Source organism: Phyllobates terribilis, unplaced genomic scaffold, assembly GCF_046119375.1.
Source record: "Phyllobates terribilis strain yellow unplaced genomic scaffold, ASM4611937v1 Scaffold_9__5_contigs__length_417890890, whole genome shotgun sequence".
Classification (NCBI taxonomy): Eukaryota; Metazoa; Chordata; class Amphibia; order Anura; family Dendrobatidae; genus Phyllobates; species Phyllobates terribilis.
In genome coordinates this window covers 365889232-365909815 of record NW_027362769.1, presented here as the reverse complement: position 1 = coordinate 365909815, position 20584 = coordinate 365889232, and the positions used below count along the sequence as shown (strand labels likewise).

The following is a 20584-nucleotide window of genomic DNA, read 5'->3' as shown; positions in this document are numbered from 1 at the left end:
GGGTGCCACATGTAGCGTCGGCGTCCCTGCCTCCTGCTAGGCTGGGACGCCGTTCCCCTCACCTCTCCGCTCCAGGCTCGGCGTCTTCCTCCCGCTCTGCTGGCAGCGCGCGCTTCCCGGCCTCTGTGCTTAGGGCGCGCGCGCTCCCCCTCTCTTAAAGGGGCCACGCGCGTCGTCCTAAGGAGTCCCCGGCCAATGGCCAGAGGACCTCACCATATATAAGGCACCTCCTCCAAAATGGAGGTGCCCGAGCAATGTTGTTGCAAAGCCTTTCAACTCTGCTTCAGCCCTCAGGTCCCGTTACCAGTTACCTGCCAGTCACCTGCCAGATTCCCGCTTGATACCTGCCTGATTCCTGCCAGATATCTGCTTACCTGCTTGCTATCCTGTGGTCCGACAGTCTGCCTACCAGCACCTGCCAGTCTGTCTATGGATCAGTCCACCTGCGACCAGGAAGTACCTACCAGATACCTGCCTGATACCTGCCTGCCTGTCCAGAGACTCTTACTCGCTCACCTGGGAGCGCTCACCTGCTACCTGCCTGCTAGCCTACCTGGAGGCTTAGCCGTCACTTGCTGTGACCACCTGCCTGTCCAGAGACTCTTACTCGCTCACCTGTGGAGCGCTTACCTGCTATCTACCTGCTAGCCTACCTGGAGGCTTAGCCATCACTTGCTGTGACCACCTGCCTGTCCAGAGACTCTTGCCTGCTCACCTGGAAGCGCTCACCTGCTTCCTGCCTGCTAGCCTACCTGGAGGCTCTGCCGTCACTTTCCGCGACCACCTGCCAGTCCAGAGACTCTTGCCCGTTCACCTGGGAGCGCTCACCTGCTACCTGCCTGCTAGCCTACCTGGAGGCTCTGCTGTCACTTGCCGTGACCACCTGCCTGTCCAGAAACTCTTGCCCGCTCACCTGGGAGCGCTCACCTGCTAACTGCCTGCTAGCCTATCTAGAGACTCTTTCCCTGCTGTCACTTGCCGTGACCACCTGCCCATCTAGAGACTCTTACCCTGCTGTCACTTGCCGTGACCATCCGCCTGTCAAGAGACTGTCCCCGTCACTTGCCGTGACTTCCTGCCCTTCTACCCAGAGACTGTCCCTGTCACTTGCCGTGACTACCTGCCCGCCTTCCCTGGGAGCCACCCGCTTCCTTACAAGGACTGCCCCTTTGTATAGTTGCTCAGAGGTTCCACCTCTCAGACCCGTTACAGTTTGCTCGGGCCATGGAACCCGGTGGCACCCAAGCTCCCTCGCTCTCGGACCTATGTCATGAACTTTCCCGTCAGAGGTCCCAACAGGAGTCCATCCTGAGCCACCTGCGTAGTGTTAACTCCCGCCTGGACACACTGACTACCTCTTCGGGACCTGCTTCCAGTCCCACGACTCCTACCCCGGCAGTGCCGCTGCCCATCAATTCCATGGCAACTCTTCCCGGTCCTCGCCTCACCGCGCCGCCTCGTTTTGGACGAGATCCCGGACAGGCACGGGGCTTCATTAACCTGTGCACTCTGCACTTCGAACTGTTGGCACACCAGTTTTCCACCGACCGAGCCAAAGTAGCCTTCATCATGTCCCATCTCACGGGAGAGGCGCTGGCTTGGTTAAATCCTCTATGGGAGAGAGGAGACCCCCTGGTATCCAACCTGCCATCCTTTCTCACGACTTTCCGGAAGGTCTTCGACGAACCAGGATGGAGGACCTCATCCGCCTCATCTCTGCTACGCCTCCGCCAAGGAAGTCTCACCGTGGGTCAATATGCCATACGGTTCCGTACCCTTGCTTCGGAGCTTGCCTGGGATAACGACGCTCTGGTGTCCGTCTTCTGGGAGGGTCTGTCCGGCCGTATTAAAGATGAACTCGCCGGTCGGGACATTCCTACCACTCTTGACGACTTAATTACACTTGTCACCCGGATTGACATCCGGTTCCAGGAGCGCACCAAAGAGGCCACCCGTGAGAGGAGGTTTCCACGCCTTGCCCCTACCTTCCAGAGATCCGTCACTTCCTCCGTTACTCCCCCGGCGCACTCACCCGAGCCTATGCAGGTCGACCAGACCAAGATGGTCAAGACCCGTCAAGAATTACGCCGTGCCGAGGGGAGCTGCTTCTACTGTGGCAATAAGGAGCACCGGATCCGTTCCTTCCAGGAGAGGTAGGGAAACGCCTTTGTCTAGGGTCGCTCTGAGAGGTCGCCCTAGACAGAAATAAACCCTCTCCATCTCTAATGCTGTCGGTCTCTATCATCTGCGGGGAGAACCGTTATTTTGAACTGACTCAATTTGACTCTGGAGCTGCCGGAAATCTCATTTCTCAGTCCCTGGTAGAGAAATACCGCATTCCCACCAAACCTCTGGCTGTACCCTTATCTGTCGCCGCCGTGGATGGAGGCCTCTTACCTCATCCCATCCAACTCATCACCGAATCCATAACTTTGCAGGTGGGAATGCTGCACTCTGAGAGCATCTTCTTTCATGTTCTGCCTGGACTCTCTCACGCCCTCTTGCTAGGCCTACCTTGGCTCCAGAAACACGCACCCGTGCTTGATTGGCAGACCGGAGAAGTTCTTCGCTGGGGACAGGACTGCCATAAGACTTGTTTAGTTCCCGTTCATCCTGCCCATCCTTCTCCTACCCCAGCCAATCTACCCGGCCTACCGGTTCCCTATTGGTCTTTTGCGGACGTCTTTAATAAAAGAGAAGCAGAGACATTACCCCCTCATAGACCATACGACTGCCCAATTGACCTGATGCCCGGCGCTACTCCTCCCCGTGGGCGTATTTACCCTTTGTCCGCTGCTGAGACCCGGTCCATGTCTGAATATATTGAGGAGAATCTGGCCCGGGGATTTATCCGGAAATCTACCTCCCCGGCGGGAGCAGGCTTCTTCTTCGTCAAGAAGAAGGACGGCTCACTCCGTCCCTGTATAGACTATAGAGGCCTTAACCAGATCACAGTGAAGAATAAATACCCCCTTCCGCTCATTCCTGAATTATTTGACCGTCTGAGGGGGGCTAGAATCTTCACCAAGCTGGACCTCCGTGGGGCGTATAATCTGGTCCGTATCCGTCAGGGGGATGAATGGAAGACGCCATTCAACACCCGGGATGGCCAATATGAATACCTTTTAATGCCCTTCGGTCTCTGTAATGCTCCCGCCGTCTTTCAAGAGTTGGTCAATGACATCTTCTGTGACCTTCTCTACTCCTGCGTGGTGGTGTACCTGGACAACATCTTGGTCTTCTCTCCAGATCTTCTCACTCACCGGAGGGACGTTCGTCAGGTCCTGCTCAGGCTCAGGCAGAACCACCTCTATGCTAAATATGAGAAGTGCCTCTTTGAGCAGACCTCGCTTCCGTTTCTGGGCTACATAATCTCTCAGACCGGCCTACAAATGGACCCTGAGAAACTGTCTGCCATCCAGAAGTGGCCCCGACCAGAGGGGTTGAAGGCTATTCAGCGGTTCCTGGGCTTCGCCAACTACTACCGCCTCTTCATTCCGCACTTCTCTTCCCGGACTGCCCCTATCTCGGCGCTCACCCGTAAGGGCGCTAATCCCAGAGAATGGCCGCCCGAAGCAGAGGAGGCCTTCCTTTCCTTAAAACGAGCTTTTTCCTCCGCCCCTGTGCTGCATTGTCCGGACGGCAACAAACAATTCTTTCTAGAAGTCGACGTTTCCTCCTCCGGAGCCAGAGCAGTACTTACCCAAAAGTCGTCTTCCGGAAGAATGGTAACCTGCGGCTTCTTCTCCAAACTCTTCTCCTCTTCTGAGCGCAATTATTCTATAGGAGACCGAGAATTGTTGGCCATTAAGCTGGCACTGGAGGAGTGGCGTTACCTGCTCGAGGGGGCTCTTCACCCGGTAATAATTTACACGGACCACAAGAACTTGGCTTACCTCCAGAGTGCCCAGAGACTTAACCCGCGCCAAGCCCGGTGGTCCTTGTTCTTCACCCGCTTTAATTTCATTCTTCATTTTCGCTCGGCTGACAAAAACATCAAAGCTGATGCTTTATCCCGATCCTTTTGGTCTCTGATCTTGAGGAGGAGCCTAAACACATCATCGACCCCGCCAAAGTAATGCAGGTGGCCCCCGTGAATCTAAATCGTCTTCCACCCGATAAGACGTTCGTATCTGTTCCTGATCGTGAGAGGGTTCTACACTGGGGACACTCGTACAAGCTAGCTGGCCATGCTGGTCAGAAAAAGACCCTCCAGCTTATTTCCCGGCATTACTGGTGGCCTACCCTGCACAATGACGAAATAGACTTTGTTTCAGCCTGTGTGTCCTGCGCCCGCAACAAGGTTCCGAGACATCTGCCAGCCGGCCGTCTCCTTCCTCTTCCTGTACCTGCTGCCTCGTGGCAGCATATAGCTATGGACTTTATTACGGACCTCCCTGGCTCTGCCGGTTGTACGGTCATATGGGTGGTCGCTGACCGCTTTTCCAAAATGGCTCACTTTATTCCCCTGCCGGGTCTCCCGTCTGCATCAGAGTTAGCTAAAGACTTGATTCATCATGTCTTCCGTCTTCATGGTCTTCATCTCCACATTGTATCCGACCGAGGGGTTCAGTTCACCTCTCGTTTTTGGCGAGCCATGTGTAAACTGCTGGGGGTCACCTTGGACTTTTCTTCTGCTTTTCACCCACAGTCCAATGGCCAAGTAGAACGGATCAACCAAATTTTAACCAGTTACCTCCGGCACTTTGTTAATGCTCACCAACCCGACTGGGTGGATCTTTTACCGTGGGCCGAATTTTCTTACAATAATCACGAGAGCGAATCTTCCTCCAAATCCCCGTTTTTTGTAGTCTTCGGTCAGCATCCTCGGATCCCGTTTCCCGTCTCCGCTTCGGTGGACAATCCGGCTGCGGAATCTCTCGTTAACGAATTTTCCTCCATTTGGGAAAGTACCAGATCTGCACTTCTTCAGTCATCCGAGCGGATGAAAAAACAGGCTGACAAAAGACGTCTGGATCCACCACAATTCCGTCCTGGAGATAAGGTCTGGCTCTCGTCCAAATATGTCCGGCTCAAGATTCCTTCCTACAAGTTAGGGCCTCGGTTCATCGGTCCACTGGAAGTTATCAAACAGATCAATCCGGTGGCCTATAAATTGAAACTCCCGGCCAATTTGCGGATCCCTAACTCCTTCCATGTATCTCTACTCAAACCCGTGATACTTAACTCTTTTTCCAAGTCTACAGGTACGCCTCCTGCTCCGGTTTCCGCTGAAAATGAGTTTGAGGTAGAGAACATTCTGGCCACCAAAAGGGTAAGAGGAAAATCCTTTTTTCTAGTGGATTGGAAGGTGTTTGGTCCTGAGGAGAGAACATGGGAGCCCCGGGAGAACATCCATGCCCCTCTCATCCTTGATAAATTTCTCTCCGGCCTAAAAAAAGGGGGGCCTAAAGGGGGGGGTACTGTAGCGTCGGCGTCCCTGCCTCCTGCTAGGCAGGGACGCCGTTCCCCTCACCTCTCTGCTCCGGGCCCGGCGTCTTCCTCCCGCTCTGCTGGCAGCGCGCGCTGCTTCCCGGCCTCTGTGCTTAGGGCGCGCGGGCTCCCCCTCTCTTAAAGGGGCCGCGCGCGTCGTCCTAAGGAGTCCCCGGCCAATGGCCGGAGGACCTCACCATATATAAGGCACCTCCTCCAAAATGGAGGTGCCCGAGCAATGTTGTTGCAAAGCCTTTCAACTCTGCTTCAGCCCTCAGGTCCCGTTACCAGTTACCTGCCAGTCACCTGCCAGATTCCTGCTTGATACCTGCCTGATTCCTGCCTGATATCTGCTTACCTGCTTGCTATCCTGTGGTCCGACAGTCTGCCTACCAGCACCTGCCAGTCTGTCTATGGATCAGTCCGCCTGCGGACCAGGAAGTACCCACCAGATACCTGCCTGATACCTGCCTGCCTGTCCAGAGACTCTTACTCGCTCACCTGGGAGCGCTCACCTGCTACCTGCCTGCTAGCCTACCTGGAGGCTTAGCCGTCACTTGCTGTGACCACCTGCCTGTCCAGAGACTCTTACTCGCTCACCTGGGAGCGCTCACCTGCTACCTGCCTGCTAGCCTACCTGGAGACTTAGCCGTCACTTGCTGTGACCACCTGCCTGTCCAGAGACTCTTGCCCGCTCACCTGGGAGCGCTCACCTGCTACCTGCCTGCTAGCCTACCTGGAGGCTCTGCCGTCACTTGCCGTGACCACCTGCCTGTCCAGAGACTCTTGCCCGCTCACCTGGGAGCGCTCACCTGCTACCTGCCTGCTAGCCTATCTAGAGACTCTTTCCCTGCTGTCACTTGCCGTGACCACCTGCCCGTCTAGAGACTCTTACCCTGCTGTCACTTGCCGTGACCATCCGCCTGTCAAGAGACTGTCCCCGTCACTTGCCGTGACTTGCTGCCCTTCTACCCAGAGACTGTCCCTGTCACTTGCCGTGACTACCTGCCCGCCTTCCCTGGGAGCCACCCGCTTCCTTACAAGGACTGCCCCTTTGTATAGTTGCTCAGAGGTTCCACCTCCCAGACCCGTTACACGGTGGCTCTGAAAAGAGCCTTTTGGTTGTCAGGATGGAGCAGAGAAGTTGACGCGCCCCTGGGCCTGTGTCGCGCTGCGTTGCGCACGCGGGAGCTTACCCGGAGCCGGATCTGTTTAGGGTTGTAGTCTCGTGGCGGTGACCCGGTCCGTGCCCAGGGAGTCAAACTGGACGGCAGTCTGTTAGCGGTAGAAAACGGTTGATGACTACGCCACCCGTTGAATGCAGCCAGGGGGCTGCTGCTGCAGAGCAGACCGCTGAGGCCGGTGGAAGGATGGTGCAGCGTGATAGTATAACCCCCAACGGGAGGGGTATGGCCTCAGGGCAGCCGACGTGGATGATGGGGGTAGCAGGAACCACTCAGAGACGGTATGGTAGCGTTCAGGGTCTTTACTGATAACAACGATAGACCCTCCCGGAGTACTTGCTAGCGAACGGGGCCTGGTCAGTCCTTGAGCAGATGGGATCTCCCCTGGCCAGGCGTAGTTGTAGGCCTCCCAAGCTGACTGTACTCTTCTGGCTACCTTGCTAGAAGCTGATGTAAGTAGCCCACGTCCCTGAGTGTACCGTGTGGTGCTCACCCGTATGGCCGGTGACTCGGGGCCTTCGGGCTTCTGGGCCAGGGGACCTGAAATCCCCTGCCTGACGGATTCTGCTGCTGGGTAGAAGTTAGTCCCCACAGCCTCGGACTCCGGGTCCGGTAAAGAATCTTCTTAGTCAGGGCGAGCTCTTTAGCTGCCAGCCCCTGACTCCTTGTGACTCTGCTGCTTCCTATGCTGCTCCTGTCTCTGCTCTTCCTGGACTCAATCACTCTGCCTCAGCCCCGGGTTTATACAGGGGAAGTTCTTCCCCTCCCAAGGCTGGGCAGGAGGTGTGGCATGCACAGGATCCCTGACCAAAGGACCTCCCACCTGCTCTCAGACGTAATATCTCTATCACTGTGACAACCAGACCCCTGGGGTGTCACACTCCCCCCTAGTGAAATTTAGTACTCCGGGACTAAACATTTTTTAGAAAAATATAACAAGGTATATCAAAGAACAATAAAATACAATAAGGAAACACAATAAGATGGTCACGGATGTCCGCAACCGGGTGCAGTCTTTGAAGAAAAGCAAAGGTGTCCATTTCACCAACACAGGGAGACGTAACCAGGTAGGGGTCTGTCCTACCCCGAGTCCTTAACAGTCTCTAGTCCATCCTGGGTTACGCTCCAACTATATACAAAGGATTCCCGGTAAATCCACCGAAGACTCCTAAAAACAACTAGAAACACAAAATTACACACAAGCAACAATAAACAGGTAAACATTGTAAAACAACTTAAACATTTAGATCCTCCAACGTGCGGGTAACTGGCCTCTAGTGGCCCTAGTGGACCTACGGAGCTGACTGTCTGGCCCTGAACTACAGGGTGTAGGAGCTGTCAAGGGTAAACTGGGCAGCTGTCTACCGGCTCTTTGTCTCACTAGGGGTACGGCAGGCTCACTATAAGCAGAGGGTGGATTCTCCCGTTCCGCTTGGGTGGAGTCTTCTGCCTCCTGGACCGGCTGCTCTTCCAGCTCTACCCGTTGCTCCGTAGGTTCTTGGGATGATGGTTGGAGGAAGGTGAGTACGGGTACCACAACTGCACCATTGACTTGAGTCCAAGACCGAGGGAAGTCCCCGAGCACGGTACTAACCATATCTTCCCTTTCTTCCACGGGTCGATGGTCTTCCTGTTCCTCCTCAGGGTTCCTCAGTTGTTCGGGGCACTTCTTCAGGTGGTCCCGGGATACAATGGCTGTGGTTTCCCCTCCGTCTTTACTGATGGTACAGACCTTCGGGTTCTCGTGGCTTGAGGGCAGTACGGTGTACGGGTCCTTCTCCCACTGGTCGTCCAACTTGTGGAGCCGTCTCTTCCTCTTCAAGACCTGCTCTCCGGGTACCAGGGGAACAGCGGGAGCATACTGGTTGTAAGTCTTCTCTTGTCTTTCCCTAGCCTGACAAAGACTTCGCTCCACGCTCTCCTGTACTTTCCGGTACTGCTGCTGCCTCTCTGTGTCCCAGTCTGTTTCTGGTGAAGTGTCCTCGGGCGTCAGGACTCCCATTTCCAGGTCAACAGGTAACTTACCAGGTCTTGCCCTCATTAGGTAAGCCGGGGTACAGTTGGTGGAACCTACCGGGATGTGGTTGTATAGGTCCACCAGATCGGGCAACTTCTCAGGCCACAGACTGCGTTCTTCCAGGGGCAACGTTTTTAGAAGATCCATTACCACCTGGTTCATTTTTTCACAAAGTCCATTAGTTTGCGGATGGTAGGGTGTCGTCCTTATCTTCCGGCAGCCATACAGATTACAGAATTCCTGGAAGACCTCCGCTTCAAAGGCAGGTCCCTGGTCCGTCAGCACTTGGTCCGGGTACCCGTGTGGGCGGCAAAAGTGCTGCTGGAAGGCTCTAGCTGCTGTTCGAGCCGTTAAGTCCTTGACGGGGACGACAACCAGAAACCGGGAGTAATGATCCACGATGGTTAACGCGTAGACGTAGCCACTTCTGCTGGGGGTCAGTTTTACATGATCCAAGGCCACCAGTTCCAACGGTTGCCGGGTGACGATGGACTGCAGGGGAGTCTTCTGGCTGGCCCGGTCCTTCCTTCTCAGATTGCACGGGCCACAGACTCTGCACCACTTCTCGATGGTTCCCCTCATGCCTACCCAGTGGAACCGCTCGCGCAGCAGGAACTCCAGCTTTTTCCACCCGAAGTGTCCAGCTCCGTCGTGGTATGCCTCCATCACCATGGCTGCGTCTCTTCGTGGCACCACTACTTGCCAGAGTAGTTCATGCGTCCTGGAGTTAACCATTCTGCGGCACAACTTCCCCTTGTAAAGGAACAGTCGACTCTTCTCTGCCCATAGTTGTTTGGCTTCCTCTGGAGCGTCTGATTCCAGGCTAGCCTCCGGGCGAGTCAGCATCTCCTTCACCAGTCGGACGGCAGGGTCGCTGTCTTGCGTTTCCGCCCAGTTGTAGTGAGGTAAGGGGTTCAACGTAGCAGCCTGCTTACTCCTTACCCGGTGGGAATACTGGATAGTCCCATGACGGTGGAACGCAGGGAGTTCAACTTCTTCCAGTCCCTCCGGATCTTCTCCTCCGTCCGGCAGGTTGGGCATCCTGGACAGGGCGTCCGCGTTGGTATTGGAGCGCCCTGCCCGGTATTTAATTGTAAACTCGTAGTTGGACAGACGGGCCATCCACCTCTGCTCCAGGGCACCGAGTCTTGCCGTGTCCAGGTGTATCAACGGGTTGTTATCCGTGTATACGGTGAACCGGGAAGAAGCGAGGTAATGCCTAAAGCGCTCGGTGACTGCCCATACCACGGCCAGGAACTCTAGCTTAAATGAGCTGTAATTCTCGGGGTTCCTTTCGGTGGGTCGCAGTTTTCGGCTGGCATAGGAGATCACTCGTTCTCTCCCCTGCTGAATCTGGGATAGTACGGCTCCTAGCCCGATGTTACTGGCGTCGGTGTAGAGGATGAAGGGCTGGCTATAGTCTGGGTACGCCAAGATTTCATCCCCCGTGAGGGCCATCTTCAGCTGGCGGAAGGACTCTTCTTCTAGCTCTTCCCATTTGAAGGGCGGCTTCTGGTTCTTGGCCTTCCGGGACTGGCCTATCAGGAGGTCCTGCATAGGCGCTGCCTTTTTGGTGAAACCGGGAATAAACCTTCGGTAGTAGCCTACCAACCCTAGGAACTGCCGCACTTCTTTTACGCTGGAGGGGCTTGGCCATCCCTTAATTGCGGTGATCTTATCGGGGTCGGGAGCCACTCCGTCAGCGCTCACCACGTGTCCCAGGTATTGCACCTTTGGTTTCAGGAGGTGACACTTGGAGGGTTTCACCTTTAGGCCATAACTCGCCAGAGCTTCGAACACCTCCGCCAGGTGTTTCAGGTGGTCCTCGTAAGTTTTGGAGTATACGATGACATCGTCCAGGTACAACAGGACCGTCTCGAAGTTTCTGTGGCCCAGACAGCACTCCATTAATCGTTGGAAGGTTCCTGGGGCGTTGCAGAGTCCGAACGGCATGCAGGTGAACTCACTAAGTCCCATCGGGGTGGTGAATGCAGTCTTCTCCCGGTCTGCCTCTGCTACAGGAACCTGCCAGTACCCGCTAGTGAGATCCAAGGTAGAGAAGAAGTTAGCAGATCTTAAAGCAGCCAATGACTCCTCTATCCTTGGTAAGGGGTACGCATCCTTGTGTGTGATACGGTTGATTTTCCGGTAATCTACACACATCCTCATGGTGTTGTCTTTCTTTTTGACTAAAACTAGTGGGGCTGCCCAGGGGCTACAGCTATCCCGGATTACCCCAGCCTCCTTCATGTCTCTAAGCATCCCCTTGGCGTGTTGGTAATGTGCAGGGGGTACGGGTCGATACCTCTCTTTTATGGGAGGATGATCTCCCGTGGGGATGCGGTGTTCTACCCCCTTGACTCGCCCGAAGTCTAACGGGTGTTTACTAAACACTCTCTCATACTCTTGAACCACCCGATAGACTCCTTGTTTCTGGTGTGAGGGAGTGGAGTCAGTACCCAGATGTAGTTGCTGACACCAGTCCTCCATGTCTTTCTTAGAGCCGTTACCTTCCTCCGGGTGAGATGGAGGCAAGGGTTCCACAAATTGTATAGAATTTTGATTAGTGGTATATAATTTGGCTAGCGTGGCATACCGGGGCAGGTACACTTCCCTCTCCCCGATATTTATTATGCGAACGGGCACCCTCCCATGGCGTACATTGACCACCCCCCGTGCTGTCAAAATGGTGGGCCTACTATCTGAGTAAACTGGTTCTACCATTGCCTGGTAATCTCTACCTCTCAGACCAATAGCTGCCCGGCACCAAATCATCATTTCACTTTTTGGGGGCATGGCAATAGGAAAAGGGTCACACATTCTTACGCTACCAATCTCACCGCCGGAGAGTTCCACTTGTTGCCGTTGCATCAGTGCCCGGATCTCTTTCTGGAGCACCCGCTGCTCGCCGGAGCTGGCATTCTTGGCAACCTGCTGTAAAAGGAAAATCACCTCTGCAAGACAATTTTCAATTACATTAGTTCCTAGAGTTATCTTTGGGTGACTCTCATGTTTGTCAATGTCTACAATGATCAGTCCCTGTGCGGCCAGTTCGACTCTACCAATTTTGATGGTCACCTCTTTAAATCCGATCTGTGGCACGGGCTGACCATTGCTGGCGATGATACTCAAGTCGTCGTCAGGGTAGCGGGTAATATCCGAGTCATTCCAGTACTGCTTGAAGAGCACGTACGGGATGGTGGTGACCTGTGACCCGGTGTCCAGTAGGGCACTCATGGGAATGCCATCCAGTACCACAGGCAAGACTGGACGTCCTCCCACATATCTGTCGCGCCAGTTCGATGGGCCTGGTGATCTTTTTCCTGGGGGTTGGCCCTCTACCCCAGGTTGTGCCCGTTTAAAGAACAGTACCTTTCCATATGTCCGGGTTGATTGCAGCGGCGGCAGATGGGTCGTCCGTCCTCGCTGTATCGGTCACTGGGTCTTCCTCTGGCCGGTGGGGTCCTCCTTGGTCGACGCCACGGGATGTCCTCCGGTCCGGATGCCAGCTGGATCTTCCCTGGAGTGGAAACCTGTAAAGACTGCACAGTTCGGGTTAGCGCAGCAACGCTCTTAACTAGCTCTTGGACCTGATGGTGTAGGTCTGGAGCCGGGTCATTGTCCAAAGCCTGCGCATCAGCTCCCACAGGCCCTGCCGACAAGGGCGCCGCCTCCTGGTGGTAAGTAATAGCTGGGCGCCTGTGGGTCACAACGCCACCCGGTGCTGGTTCTCGGAGCACCCGGATAGCTCTATCCTTGAACTGTGCAAAGTCCAGATGGGGATCCTGTAAGGCCATTGCCCGCAACTGGGTTCGGTGGGCATTGCAATATAAACCCTCTATAAATTGTTCAGTCAACAGCCTGTCCTCGTTTCCCACCCCATCAGGGTCGGTCTGCTTTATGGCCCTCAGGGCCTCTTGTAGGTTTAGTGCATAGTCCCTTATACTCTCATGCGCTCGCTGCTTGCACCCGTAGAATCTAAGCTTGATCTCGGCTGAGGTGCGGGTATCGAAGGTGTCCCTCAGCCGGGTTAGTATCTCTGCGACAGTCCTCCTCCCAGGTGGCCAAGATTTTACTTCTCTTTTGGCTGCCCCGATTAGTTGGGCCACCAGGATGCTCACTTTTTGCTCTTCTGTGAGGGGGTACACCTGGAAGAGGCTATCCAGCTTTTCTCTAAAGTCATGCAGGGTATGTGACTCCCCTGAGTACTGGGGTAGCCAAGCTGCTCCCGGGATATATGGCATGGTGAAGGGCATAACTGCAGCAGCGGTGGCGCTGGCGGGGGTCGAGGTAGTGAAGCTCTCCTCCGTATCCGACATCTTCCTCCCCCCTAGTGGACCGTGGCCTACCTTGCGATGATCCTCTTCCGTAGGCCGCGGCTCCGCAGTGGATCGTCAGGGTTGAGGACCTTCCGTCGCGCTCCTGTGACGTCGGCGTCTGCTGGGCTCCTTCCAGGACCTTACGCAACGTCCGGACGTGAGGCGGGGCTTCAGTTCTCGCGCGCTTTCGGAGTCCACGCCCCTCTTCTTCCCGCGCGGCGTCCTCAAGATGGCGTCCAATGGCGGGAAAACTCCACGGATGGCGGGAAGAAGGCTGAAGATGGCGCCGGATGGCGGGAAACTTCACCGATGGCGGGAAGAAGGCTGAAGATGGCGCCGGATGGCGGGAATCTTCACCGATGGCGGGAATCTTCACCACTGGTAAGTTTGAACAGTCTTTGCTTTTCAGGCACGCAGTACCCGGTGGTTGCGGGCACGTGATCCTGCCGACTACGCCAAAGTTGACGCGCCCCTGGGCCTGTGTCGCGCTGCGTTGCGCACGCGGGAGCTTACCCGGAGCCGGATCTGTTTAGGGTTGTAGTCTCGTGGCGGTGACCCGGTCCGTGCCCAGGGAGTCAAACTGGACGGCAGTCTGTTAGCGGTAGAAAACGGTTGATGACTACGCCACCCGTTGAATGCAGCCAGGGGGCTGCTGCTGCAGGGCAGACCGCTGAGGCCGGTGGAAGGATGGTGCAGCGTGATAGTATAACCCCCAACGGGAGGGGTATGGCCTCAGGGCAGCCGACGTGGATGATGGGGGTAGCAGGAACCACTCAGAGACGGTATGGTAGCGTTCAGGGTCTTTACTGATAACAACGATAGACCCTCCCGGAGTACTTGCTAGCGAACGGGGCCTGGTCAGTCCTTGAGCAGATGGGATCTCCCCTGGCCAGGCGTAGTTGTAGGCCTCCCAAGCTGACTGTACTCTTCTGGCTACCTTGCTAGAAGCTGATGTAAGTAGCCCACGTCCCTGAGTGTACCGTGTGGTGCTCACCCGTATGGCCGGTGACTCGGGGCCTTCGGGCTTCTGGGCCAGGGGACCTGAAATCCCCTGCCTGACGGATTCTGCTGCTGGGTAGAAGTTAGTCCCCACAGCCTCGGACTCCGGGTCCGGTAAAGAATCTTCTTAGTCAGGGCGAGCTCTTTAGCTGCCAGCCCCTGACTCCTTGTGACTCTGCTGCTTCCTATGCTGCTCTTGTCTCTGCTCTTCCTGGACTCAATCACTCTGCCTCAGCCCCGGGTTTATACAGGGGAAGTTCTTCCCCTCCCAAGGCTGGGCAGGAGGTGTGGCATGCACAGGATCCCTGACCAAAGGACCTCCCACCTGCTCTCAGACGTAATATCTCTATCACTGTGACAACCAGACCCCTGGGGTGTCACAAATACAATTAACCTCCGAAGCCGTAGAGAGTGCCGCCTTGGCGCTTGAGCGCATACACCATGTCCATAGCGGTGATGGTCTTCCTCTTGGCGTGCTCGGTGTAGGTGACACTGTCACGGATCACGTTCTCCAGGAAGACTTTCAGGACACCGCGAGTCTCTTCATAGATGAGGCCGCAGATGCGCTTGACGCCTCCTCTGCGAGCGAGACGGCGGATGGCAGGCTTGGTGATGCCCTGGATGTTATCACGGAGCACCTTTTTGTGCTGCTTGGCACCGCCCTTCACGAGACCTTTCCCTCCTTTACCGCGATCAGACATCATCCAAAGTCAGCTGAAAACTGTGACGAAGCCCCACGGACTCTTCTTTTTTTTAGCGGATGGGTGGACCAGAGAGAAGACTGCAGAGGTGACGCGTTTCCAGGGCGGGTCTTACAGAATCTACATTAGCTCCTCCTTCCTCTGCTGATTGGCTGAACACTGAACTGCTGGGGAGTTTGAATTTCCCGTTCATTGTGCAGTTTCTGCAGTTCTTTCCAGCTTCTACTCTATGTAACTTATTTCCCTGTGAAGAGAAATATCCCAAATATTGTCATCACCTTTCCAGATCATGGTGGAGAAATCTAATCAATGAAATTCATAGTTGGAGAAATAACCTGACAATCATAAATGAAAATGAATATATTTTTATAACATGAATACAAAACCACCAAGGACACACAACATAACAGATTTGAAGAGCAAAAACTCAACAACAAAAAAAAAACTCAGGATGTAGTGCTCTTCAATGAGAATTAACCAGGTCTTTACTGAAAATTCCACTGAACACTGAAAGAACAATTTTACAAATATATTAATACCACATATGTGTGTTTTTTTATTTTTTAAGTTTCTCTGATTTAAACGGGAGTAATTGGGAAGTGATTCCACCCTGTGATCATCTGTTTGCCTGTACTATGCACAGCGCTGTATACAGCTATAGTATATAGCTATAGCCATGGTTACCTGTGAACATCAGCCGTGAGCTGGCTTATATAGACGTGCAAACATGACAGATATGAGGGTCTTCAGCAGACCCCTTGCTTTCATGACACCCCTATTCAAACTGCCCATCACACGTTCTGAGTCTTTGTGCCCACGATGCGTTTTTTAAGCGTTCCCGCAATGGCAATTCCGCTGCAGAAACGCTTAAAAAACGCTTGATAGAAGGTCTGCCATGGTCCCCAACGATTATCCGCATGTGTTGTGCACATGCTGCGGAAATTTCTGCTGCCGATTATCATTGCGGAAAAAAACGCAGCACTACCAATTATTTTGCGAAAGAGCTGTATTTTCACCGCCATTGACTTGCACTGGAACGCTTGGATTCCACATCACTGGATCTGTACATGCGGATTCCATGCGTTTCAATGTGCGGATGTTACCCGGGTGTGCAGCACAGGAGACTCTCCTCCAGACCCAGGTACCATAGAACCTGTAAAAAAAAAGAATAAAATGAAAAAATAAACATTATACTTACCTTCTGATGGCCCCCGGTGTCTTTGTTCTGGCTTGCCGGCAGATCGCGGTGGACTCAAGGACATGCCATGACGTCATTTAGTCATGTGACGGGTCACGCGACCGCTGACGTTGGCAGGTCCTTTCAGTGCACCGCGAGCCGCCGGCAAGCCGAGACGCATCGAATAAAGACTCCGGGGGCCATCAGAAGGTAAGTATAAATTTATTTTTTATTTTTTAACATTCTTTCGGTCACACTATATAAATCTATGCCGGCTGCGTGGATTTATATAGTGTGACCAAGTTGTCAAGCACTTTCCAGGTGATGCTAAAATCGCTTGGAAAGCGATTGACAACTCGCATGTGGAAATACATGTGAAGAACGCTTCACATCCGCTTGTCCCTGGCAGGAAAAACGCATGTACAATCCGCATGTGTTTTTTCTGCCAGGGAGATGTAGAAACTTTCAGGAAAAAATCTGGAGCATTTCTGCATCGTGGACACATAGCCTGCATCACTGTGATAGACTGAAGAAGTTAAGCTCCTCTCAAGACTGTTGCAGGCGGATGATGGCTGAATAACTCAACCATCAACTGTCGGCAAAGATACCGGCTTAGTTCCCTACACACCAGGAGTATAATAATTAAATAACATCCTACTGGTGTATAAGCTTACACTAACATTATTCAATGGAATGGTGGCGCTAATGGTTAAGACCTATATCTGCTGCAAGAGAGGACAACTACCACAGTTGTCTGACGTTTTCAAGATAAAAAATATATAAAACAACTTGCGCTAGTGTATAGGGTATGTGGCAAGAAATAACAATGAAGATGTTAAAAATGACCAATTTTATCAAATACGTAGGTTACGAGAAGTTAAAAATCATTGTTTTAAAAGTTGGCTAGTAGGCTAAAAGCAATGGGAGGAGGGAAGATAGTCATAATGGGAGCCCTAGAAGTTTTTCCTGGTTGAGAGGCAGTTATGAGCTTCCTGGAGGGTCTTTTGATGACCAGGTAGGAGGGTCCCCCTTATATGGAGAAAAGTTAATTTGCACTCTTCTTGTCAGTTGTGGACCTCCAATGTCAGTGGACCTGTGTGGCTGCCGGTCCGTGTGGCAGAAGAAGCTTCCTCCACTATATGAATGAGCGCTTGTGGCATGGTGCAGAGAGGGGAGGTGCAGGGTCCCGGCCAGAGACCCGCCGCTCTCACCAATCTCTGTGTTTATCGGCACTCGGCGGTGCAGAAGAGAACCTGCGCGCTTGTGCACACTGGCAGCTTGAGGACCTGTGTGACGTCACGTAGGTGAGTACCGGTACGGTGGCCTAGGGGGATCAGAAAGGCTGATGCGTTTCAGAAACTCCGGTTTCCTTCTTCAGAGCTGATCCCTAGGCACTTCTGGGTCCTTTTTATAGGTCTATGGGTGGGAGTTTACCAATGGGCAGGTAGCTGTCACTTTTTTTTTTTTCTCTTTCCTTTTTTTTGGCCGTCAATCTTCATTAATCGCAACAGTTCGATTTCTGAGTTCAAGCCTCTAGGTTTTAGAGAGTCAAACATAAAGATCCATTTACTCTCAACTCGAGACATTTGTTTTGGGTAGTCACCTTTCCACCATTGTTTTGGCACGTTTTGTATAGCTGTCACCACAGTTCCTGCTATGGAACCCCCATGTTTTTCAGCATAGTGTTTTGAAAGTGGGTGCCCGTCAAACTTAGTGGTGATATTCCGTAGGTGTTCATTAATGGGGCATTTCGTTCTGCCTACGTATAGTTTTTTGCACGGACATTTTAAGCAATAAATAACCCCCTCTCTTGTGCATGTAATTAAATCTGGTATGGTATGTGTTACGTCTCTTTCGGTTATTATTTTTTGTTTTTTCATATTTAGTTTTTTTCATACTGTGCATTTTTGACATGGGAAGAAGCCGCAGATATCTTTAGTAAAGGAGAGGGTTCCATTTTTTAGGGGGGTAATTTTGGACTGTGGCACAAGATTTCCCAGGTTGCATGCTTTCTTGTATATAAAGCGTGGGTTCTTTGCTAGTTTGTCACCAATAATCTTTTCATTTTGTAGGATACTCCAGTGTTTTTTAATGATTCTCTTTAGTAAATGTGTATTTGAGTTATAGGGTGTCATAATGGGTACATTCAAATCATTAGATGCTACCTGAATCGTTCTAGTGGGGCACTTCAGAATGTTTTCACGTGGAATTTGTTTTACTAGATTTTTGGTTGAGGTGAGGAAATGGGGGTCATATCCTTTATTTTGGAATTTGGTGGTTAGTACTCCTGCTTCCTCCTCAAAGTATTTGGTATCTGAACAGTTTCTATGAAGTCGCATAAATTGGCTCTTTGGGATGTTGAATAACCAACTAGGGAGGTGGCAACTGTCCAGGGAGATGTAGCTGTTTGCATCTGTGGGTTTGGTAAAAGTGCAGTTGTGGATCTGATTATCACGTACATGGATATTGAGGTCAAGAAAATTGATTTGTTGGGTACTCGTGGTTGAGGTAAAATGTAAAGTCATTCTGGTTAATCTCCTCAATGAATTTGTCCAGAGAGAGTTGGTTGCCAGACCAAATAAAAATGATCTCATCGATAAAGCGATGCCATAGGACCAGGTTCGATCTCAGCGACCCACCCGGGTAGATGGTGGAGTCTTCCCATTTTCCGACGTATAGGTTTGCATAACTGGGCGTGAACCTGGTCCCCATCACTGTGCCCCATTGCTGGGTATAGTAGTTCTTCCCGTGTTTGAAGTAATTGTGTGAAAGAATGAAATGCATACATTCATTGATGAATGAAATCTGGTACTCCGGTAGTTTATTCTGTTTTTTTTAGGAAATATGGAGCCGCTTGGCATCCTTTTTTATGTTGGATTACTGTATATAGTGATGTGATGTCAAGGGTGCCGAGAATGTAATTTTCCTCCCATGTGACTTGTTTTAGTAGGCGTAGTACATGTTGGCTGTCCTTGATGTAGGCCGGTAGGCGTGGGACCAAGTCATGTAGATGGTTGTCAATGTATCTGGAAAGGTTTGCAGTGAGGCACTGTATCCCTGAGATGATGGGTCTTCCTCTTGGATTGGTAAGAGATTTGTGAATCTTAGGAAGATAATAGAACACGGCTAATCTAGGTGATCGGATGTTAATATAGTCAAATTCTGCTTTATTCATAAAACCTGCTTCTAGTCCCTTTTTGGTAAGTTGTCTCTATTTGTTATAGTAGGTAGAGGTAGGGTCGTTAGCAAGTACCTTAGTGCCTCATTTTGATAATGTTTGCTATCTATGATGACGAGGCCTCCTCCTTTATCTGCAGGGCGTATGATTATGTCATGGTTGTTTTGTAGGGATTTTATTGCCTTTCGTTTAGCCATGCTTAGATTATTTTTCCGTTTTGTGCATCTTTTATCACTGAGTGTACGTATTTCGGTAATTACATTATGCTGGAAGCTTTCAAAGGCTGCCGAGTATTCGTTGAGAGGGTGTGTATCAGGGCTGGCGTCACCTCCCTGCGCACCCGGGCAAGTGCCGGGGCCCTGGACTAACAGAGGGGCCCACTGGCAGTCTGGGACAACGCTGCTCACTCTGGGAGTGTCTAAAATGGAGTTTCTCCCGGGAGGTGATGATGCGATTGGAAGGGACGGTGTCTCCTCCAGTTCAGTCCCCACCGATACCAGGAAGCAGCGTAGTGCTGCTGAGGCTGCTGTATATGAGGTGATGCTTCACTACAGATCCTAGGAGGGCTGAGGAGCTGCATAAGTGGTCAGTGTGGAGACAGAAATTATGTATTTAGTTTTTATGTATAGGACAAAGTGTAAATGGTCTGATACTGTGTTTTGGGGGCATAAAAATGTGGATCAGGTTGCTACATGAGGGTTGCATGTAGTGGGTCTTGCACACAGAATGTGCACAGTTCTGCAGGTTGTGAGGGCTTACATAACTAAAGGTGTGATGTTGAGGGTCTTGCACATAGAGGGTAGTGATGCATACATGTGCTGGATGTTGTGGGGCCTTTCACAGGGAAGGGATTGTCCACTGCTAGAACAACCCCTGTTCATACCCCACGCTTGGCCCAGATAAAATAAAAAAGCCTATACTCAGCTCTGATGCCGTTTCAGCGGTGTCCGTACGAGCGGGCTCTGGGCTCCCGTGCGGTTGTTGTGTCACGTGACCCCAGCACCCAGTCAGCGCTGGCGTCACTGTTCCCACCTTCGTACAAACTGAACATGAAGAGGAAGTCTGAGATCAGCCACAGCCCTGACTTCCTGTTGATGTTCGATTTGTACGAAGGTGGGGACAGTGACGCCAGCGCTGACTGGTCGCCGGGGTCACGTGTCACAACAACCGCACGGGAGCCCAGAGACCACTCGTACCGACACCGCTGAAACGGCATCAGAGCTGAGCATAGGCTTTTTTATTTTATCTGGGCCAAGCGTGGAATATGAAAAGGGTTTGCCCTAGGAGCGGATAACCCCTTTAATGCAGTATGTTGTGGGTCTTGCACAGGGAAGGGGGGGAAGATGATGTACATGAAATGTGCTGATGCTTTATGCACAGGACTGCCTGCATGTTGTGGGGCTTGCACAGTGAAGGGGGTGATGCATGTGTGACGCCTCTACTCAGAGAAGCCCGTGTTTTACCCTGGGTGATGGGGGACTCGGTGTCGGGCCCTGTGATGGAGAGATGGGATGCAGCCGTGGCCTGGGCCTGACTCGTGCTCAGGGCCGTCACATTAGAAAGAGATGCTGTGGGC

The 20584-nt window shown here is 52.5% G+C and overlaps 1 protein-coding gene across 1 annotated transcript; it reads right to left on the bottom strand.

Moving 5' to 3' along the window:
• Nucleotides 1-14341: 14341 nt before the first annotated feature.
• LOC141161397 (histone H4-like) lies at nt 14342-14653 on the bottom strand. Its single transcript, XM_073646207.1, has one exon. The coding sequence runs from the start codon at nt 14651-14653 to the stop codon at nt 14342-14344; it is 312 nt and encodes a 103-aa protein (XP_073502308.1).
• Nucleotides 14654-20584: the final 5931 nt, after the last annotated feature.